The following is a 6982-nucleotide window of genomic DNA, read 5'->3' on the forward strand; positions in this document are numbered from 1 at the left end:
GCAATAGAGTTGTAAATTGTAATAGGGAATTTTGAATTTGGTCAGTGTGTACCTTTTTTCAAATGAAATATGCGTAGATAGAACAATTTATACATTTGACTAACAGAACATAGGCTTGAGTTTCAATCCCCTAAGAAAACCTGATGTTGGGGTCCTTTGCATACTAACAAGATTTGACTATCTTGCCTTTAAGATTAGCAGTAGTGAATGATTTGGAAAGCTGTATGCAAGTCAGGAGGTCAATTGACCCCCTCTTTCATGGTGGAGTAGTCGTGAATTATTCTTGGAGCTAGATAGGTTAAGATTCTTCAGCATATGCCAATGCAGCAATGCCAGCTAGATTACGTTCTTAAGAACTCTTGTGATAGACACTGTTAGCAAGCTATATTCAACCCCTTGATATTACCTGATGACAAATGCCCCACTACCTGGTGACCAATGGTTCAAGCGCCATTTCATTTTAGTTACTTCAAATGGAAGCAGCTGAGTTTATTATTTTACCATTTATAGTTAATGCACACATGAATTGAAAAGTTCCTCATTACTCATCGTTGAAAGGAAACAATGTTCTATCTTTACTACAAAAAGTTCCAAAATGTGGGGCTGAATCCTCTTAATTTTTGAACTTTCCTCTGGTTTCTCCCAATCCTAGATAGTCCACCACATATCAGATTATTTACCTATTAAAATACAATGCATTACACTTTGTCATCAAGCTACTGCTAAAAAATTGAGAGAAAAAGTTAGGAGAGATCCCACCACAAAAAATTAGAAGTCTTTAATGTGCAACAGAAGGAATTTTGGAAAAGAAACTTGGTATTTTACATACCAGAGCTAGTAAGGCCTTGATTCCCTGTCTTAGTCATCTCATCATCACTAGGATCATGAATGTCAATGTTGTGGCCTTCAGTCATGCTTGCTCTTTGAGTTTTTGTTACCTCATCTTCATGAGAATCTGTTGGACTCCCCGATGGAGAATGTACCATTACACCTGGGGCATAAATAGATGGTATGAGTAGCATTCCCTAACACTAGTACACATTTACTGATCACGGCTATTTAATATTCTTGTTGGTGGAAGATTTTATCTTGCCCGACAACTTGGACTGAAAAAAACAATCCACATTGCATACTGACATGATAACTGAAACATCATAAAAATCCACAAAATGTAGAATGGCCATTGCTCTTAGACTGTTTGGCTTATTATTGAATTGGAGAGTAGAATATTTTGCTTCATTACATACAAGTCAGTTATCAAAGTAAAGTAGAACTGGAAAAAGGACACTCACATGAATAGATCCAATTTTTCCAGAAAGAAAGTTTGGTTCCACTAGGAAATGCAGATGGCTTGAGAGCCAGTAACCTGAGAGTGTAGTCACCATTATGATCAGGGGTGACGCCAAGTTTTGGATACTGTCGAAGCAGCATTGAAGCAACATCTGTAACGATTAAAAAGCAGGAGTTAGAGGCACATATAATGAAGAAGTGTGTGTTGCAGATTGGTATGTTGCCTGTTATATCTATAATCTAACCATATACTTCTGCTGTAATTAGCGAATTAAGCAATGTAGCTCCATTGTCACCCCTATCTGGACTTAGATGCTCCTTTGGTGTTACGCTGTATAGATAATTAACCATATGCTTTTGATCAAACAAAGCAGCCACAATGACAGGAAGCTGCCCATTGTCAAGGTCATTTTTCATAACAAGCAGCCTATTATTTTTTTCCACAATAGTCCTTGCCAGCTTTGTTACACCACTGATTGCAGCAAGAGTAAGAGCTGTGGATCCATATTCATTAACAACTTCCAAGTCTTCTGGTGCCATTCTCTGCAATAACTCCTTTGCAATCTTCATGCGTCCATGCTGAATAGCAATGTGAAGTGCAGTTTCTTTATGTGATGAAACTATTGCCCTAACAGCGAGTGGATCTTGATCAAGTAGATGTTTTGTGTGACGAAAATAACCTATCGCGATTGCTTTGTACAATTGCTCATAATGAAGGTGCTCTTTCGGTCCTGTAAACATTAGAATTTGTTTCATTTAATATCTCGAACATGGTCACATATAATAATGAGCTCATACAAGGCACACGTGAAATTTTGATGAGGAGCATAAAAAATTGAGGAAGTAAAGAACAAAATCAGAAAATCTTTGAAATAATTTTTGGTATGAAGGTGACATTTTACTAATCTATTAGTGGAATATGTACTCTTTAGGAGCAAGTTTATAACTATCATAGGCTGGAGAATAATTTTCCCTCTGGTTCAGAGTAGGCACTGCAACAATATTGTTATTGGATATTGAGCAATGATTAAATGACATAGTCCATGCTATGGAGGATATGCTGCAGGGCCTCTTTTGGCAATTTAGCTAGGACTCCCAACCCCCAAGTCTCCATAATTATTTGGTGCAACAGAGCTTGAATAGATGAATTGGGGCTCTATTTGAAGTAATGTACACAAAAATCCCTGGTCAGGAATTGGTTGCTCAAAGAGCAAAAGAAAAAAAAAGGAATGGACCAAGAGCAAAAACAGACAAAAATCTGAAATTGCTAAATAATATTTTCTGCTCCTAACACCCCATTACTCTAAGTTACTTATCAAATGACCACATAAAGTACTTAAATTTTTCCAAGAGAGAAAACCTCATCAGTTAACTTCTAAATTATATGTCAAAAATAGACATTTTATCAGCAACATGACAGAGAATTACCTTCATTATCAACTTCAAGATTGTCGGGCTTTAGTTTTTCATCCAACTGCTTCCATGCAACTTGGGCAAAATTGTGAGCTTTTAATTTAACATATGTGCGTGGTCCGCATGAAAGTTGGATGGCATGTAAGGCCAATGCATTCTTCATCTGCCATTCCTCGTGTTCCTGTTTCTTATCTTCTCCGTAATCTTGACTCTCATCTTTTATAGGATCCTGCTCCTTACCAGAAACAACACCCCAAAGGCCATGCCCGACCAAATAATGTTTCAAGCATCCTTTCCATGCCTCATAGTTCTCCTCAGTGAGATCCTCGGGAACAATTCCAATTGCACCTCTACTAATCCCATCAGCTCCTGCCAATATCCAAAACATAAAAAAGAGGATGCACAATTCAACTTAAACATTATTACTGAAAGTTACAAAAGAACATGGAGAATAAATAAGTTCATCCACATTAGTCAAAAGGCAGCAAGAACGTTTATCCCTGTAGCTTCAAGTCCGTCAAATTACAGAACAATGTAGGTTATTTAGAGGCTTTATTAGAAGGGCTAAAAAATGATCTTTCAAGGGAAACAAGTTTCCATGCACAATGTTGTGTCATTTTACAATAGATGTATGATTAGGTTTTTTCATCCAATTGATGAGTCAAAGATTGAGAAAAATATTAGCTAAGTTGAATGTAGATGTCCAATATATTAATCAGTGTTGCACCATTCAAAATGCCTAATTCTTTGTCAGAGAAAGAAAACACTCCAAAAAAAGGTCTACTATAAATTTACCAATCTTGGTGATAGGGTATAATTTGTTAGTATTTTTATTATTAATTTTCCCTTCTATCCCTGACAAATATTGTGTTAATTGCTGATATTTACTCATATTTGGTATTTGGAATCAATTTCAGGAATGAAGCAGAAAACTACCAAAAAGAAGGGACTTTGTGAAAAATATGGAGACTTCTAAGGGCTTCAATCCTTGGGCCCTTGAATTGGTGGGGGACCACAAGCTAGTGAAAGGCATTTGGTCATTTGGGCTTCAAAGAAAGCAACGAGACTTGGAACAAGAAGTACTTGGGAGGCTTTGTCCACATGTGTGGGGACCACCTAGATAGCTTTTAGTCATCTTTCTTTTGTTCCTTTAAAAGGGGACAACGTACAGAAGCAAAAGATATCTAGGGCTTTAGTTTTAGTTTTTTTAGTTTAGTTCTAGTTTTCTTTCTTTGGACTGGCCTCTGACACACGCCAGGTATTCGACAATATTCCCCAACGGGGAGATTTTCTCATGAGGCGTGGTTAAGCTTTTCTAGTCAAGGGGACAACTGACGATTTGGTTCGACAAGTACTGTGAGATCGAATCTGTTTTAATTATTTTCTTCATTTATTGGTATTTATATGTTCCTTGATTTTAATTGCTATGGCCTTGTGTATGATTGATTAGTGCGCAATAATTAATTATTCATATAGGCTATTTTTGCTAAATAGGGGTAATTGAATCCGTAATTGTTCGTTATCTCTACCTCAGTAGCAACTGGCGTAATTGGGTTTATGTCAGGGGAGCATATGATCTAATTTAAACAAACCCTCGTAGCGTGTTTGTTGGTTAGGATTTGGCCTTTCTAATTATTAATGCAATCTAGAAATTAAATCCTACGGTCGTACCTAGGGTTATTTTTGGGTTAGAGAAATAGCTAACGGTCGTACCTTAGCTATCGAGAAATTAAGGAAGGGTTGGTTGTTTATCGCGTGCATGACAACTATAACTAATCTATTGCTAAATGTTGGAATTATTTCTACATCAATGATCAGTGCATGAACCATTTCTGATGTGTACCCTTGGCTAGAGTTTCCCCAATCATTTCTTTTAATTAATTATTTTCTGCAGTTAATTTATTTAGTTAGCATTTAATCCAAAACCCCCCATACTTTGGACTCTAGAAGAAACAAATTATCCCCAGTCCCTGTGGATTCGACCCTACTCACCGCTATATACAAAATCTGTATTTTTCTCGAGTAGGTATTTATTATTGTACAGGTTCGGCACCTGTCAATTTTTGGCGCCGTTGCCGGGGGCTGGTGCCAGATTAATTTGTTTCATTTTGAGTTCATCTTGTTTTTATTTTTTTATTTATTTTTCTCTTATTTTTTTATTATAGTTTATGGCTTCTAACACTCCGTATTTTGGTGATAGACTGGATTTTGTTTCCGGGGAAGGCGATGAGACTAGTTTTTTTGCTAAGTTTGCATATTCAGAGGCACTAAACTCTATTAGAGAAAGAATGGCTGCTGCAACCTGTAAAATTTGTTATGCCAGGGATCATTCAACCGGTATGTGCCCCGAATATCAAGATAATCTGAGTGTCCCCCTCAATAATTATGGAGATTTTTCACCCTGGTCTCAAACGTGGTATAACCCTAATCCAAACGGGTATGATCAAGAATGATGGGATAACTCCGATTATAATTATACAACGGAGCCAATGAATTTTCAGCAGTATGAGTCTCAAGAATCGTCATCTATGTCAGGTATATCTCTTGAAGAAATAGTTGAATCAATAGCTATTAATACATATCAATTCCAACAGGAGACACAAAGGAGAAATGAGATGATGAAGGAGGCAATGAGTAATCTGGAAGATCAAATGTGTCTATTGACATCCAGAATAAATCGACTGGCTTCTCAATTTGAAGAATTGCCCTCGAAAACTATTGTTGAAAATGAGAGTGCAATTTGCCTGACCAGTGATGAGGAGCTGCAAGATTTTCAAGAAGAGAGATGTACAGATGCAGTTGAAAAAGAAGCCGAAAAGGAAGAAATGGAACCCCAACTGCAACCCATTCAAGTGAAAGAATCCAGTGAAGAATCAGCAAATGTGGTGACACCACCTCCATTCCCTAACCCGCATTTTCTTAACTCTTATTCTATGATTTCTGTTAATGAGATTGATTTTGTTATACCGGAAGTTCTTGAGTCTCATGGCAGGAATGAATTAAGAGTAGCTATGGTCAAATATCTTGAACCGTTGAATGCTCTTGATGGAGGAGTGGATGAAGAATTGCGATCAATGCTTGATTATTTGGCGCCATCAACTAGTCCATGGAAGACCGTAGCTCGTGTGTTCAAAGATTACTCCATCTATGAGGGTTACCAGGATCATATTGAAGATGAAGCATTAAAGCGAGCTACAAGATTTTATCCTCCGTGAACAAGCATAACATGTCTAGCCAAAGACATTAAAGAAAGGCGCTCGTTTGGGAGGCAACCCGAATATTGATTTTATTGGTTTTAGTTGTTTATTTCTTTCGTTTTGTCGTTTCTCCATTGGGTAGTATCAAGGCTAATATCTCCTCCACTGTGACCAGGAAGTGAAATCTTGGCGTGCCCGCGCGGTGTTTGTGTTTTCTGAGACCAGAGGACGAAGACCAATCTTGGCGTGCCCGCGCGGTATTGGACGACCCAAACCATGTTTTTAAAAAAAAAAAAAAAATTATAATTATAATTGTTTATTATTATTACATTCAAAAAAAAAAAATTTCAGATTTCAGATCTACGTTCGGATAGTTTTTGAAAAAAAAAAAAAATTTCATTTTTTTTCTTTTTTTCTTTCTTTCCTTCTTTTCTTCTTTTTTTTTTTTTTTCTTTCTTCTCCTTTCTTTCTTCTTTCTTCCCCGCTGCTTTCTCTTTTCCCCTTTTCTTTTCTTCTTCACCCATTCACCCAACATACCCACCTGTCCGCCGCCATCTCTCTCTCTCTCTCCGCGCGCTTCCGCCACCAGATCTCTACCCCTCCCACGCAGTTCCAGCGACCAGGCCACCATCGCACGACGCCTGCTTCAGCCGCCGCTTCTTTCACCGCAACCATCGACCCCACCCCACCACCAGCTCGCGGCCAACTTCGGCCGCAACCTCCTCAGTTGCGCGACTGCTGCTAGCGCGCGCAACCCCAGCGCGCAGCAGCCTGCCGATCTGCCCCACCTTGCGCGCGCGGCTTCTCTCTGCCCAGCTCCACCTCGACCTCACTTCATTGCACGCCGCCCTAAGCCCAACGCTGCAGCCTCCCCTGCGCAACCCCCTCCAGCCCACCGCACTTCGCCAGCCGCGCCACCAACTCTCCACCAGCCCGCGCCGTCTCAGCTTTCCTCTGTCCCTCGCGCGACCCCCCTCGCACTTCGCCAGTCCACGCGAGTCAGCCCAGCACCAGGAGCTCCAGTCCACCAGCAGCTTCCCCTTTGTGCGCGCAGCTCCTCGCAGCTCAGGCGCGCAGCCAGG

General features: G+C 39.5%; 1 protein-coding gene and 1 long non-coding RNA gene across 2 annotated transcripts; both read right to left on the minus strand.

The window, feature by feature from the left end:
- Positions 1 to 899: 899 nt before the first annotated feature.
- On the minus strand, positions 900 to 1577 carry LOC113777545. The gene is made up of 3 exons (XR_003469198.1): positions 1536 to 1577; positions 1293 to 1442; positions 900 to 991 (listed from the first exon to the last, which is right to left on the minus strand). It is a non-coding gene; the product is annotated as an uncharacterized LOC113777545 (long non-coding RNA).
- Positions 1578 to 1588: 11 nt separating this feature from the next.
- On the minus strand, positions 1589 to 6531 carry LOC113776934. Its single transcript, XM_027321987.1, has 4 exons — positions 6438 to 6531; positions 2719 to 3072; positions 1675 to 2021; positions 1589 to 1621 (listed from the first exon to the last, which is right to left on the minus strand). Exons 1-4 carry the CDS (start codon positions 6529 to 6531, stop codon positions 1589 to 1591), a joined length of 828 nt encoding a protein of 275 aa, XP_027177788.1.
- Positions 6532 to 6982: the final 451 nt, after the last annotated feature.

The sequence above is a fragment of the Coffea eugenioides genome, chromosome 7 (assembly GCF_003713205.1).
Source record: "Coffea eugenioides isolate CCC68of chromosome 7, Ceug_1.0, whole genome shotgun sequence".
Classification (NCBI taxonomy): Eukaryota; Viridiplantae; Streptophyta; class Magnoliopsida; order Gentianales; family Rubiaceae; genus Coffea; species Coffea eugenioides.

Coding starts and splice junctions, on each gene's coding strand:
- LOC113776934 (XM_027321987.1), bottom strand. CDS start 6,531: ATGGTGGCCTGGTCGCTGGAACTGCGTGGGAGGGGTAGAGATCTGGTG. Junction 3,073..6,437: donor AGATGGCGGCGGACAGGTGG/GTATGTTGGGTG, acceptor GGATATTGGCAG/GAGCTGATGGGATTAGTAGA. Junction 2,022..2,718: donor TCTTGAAGTTGATAATGAAG/GTAATTCTCTGT, acceptor TAATGTTTACAG/GACCGAAAGAGCACCTTCAT.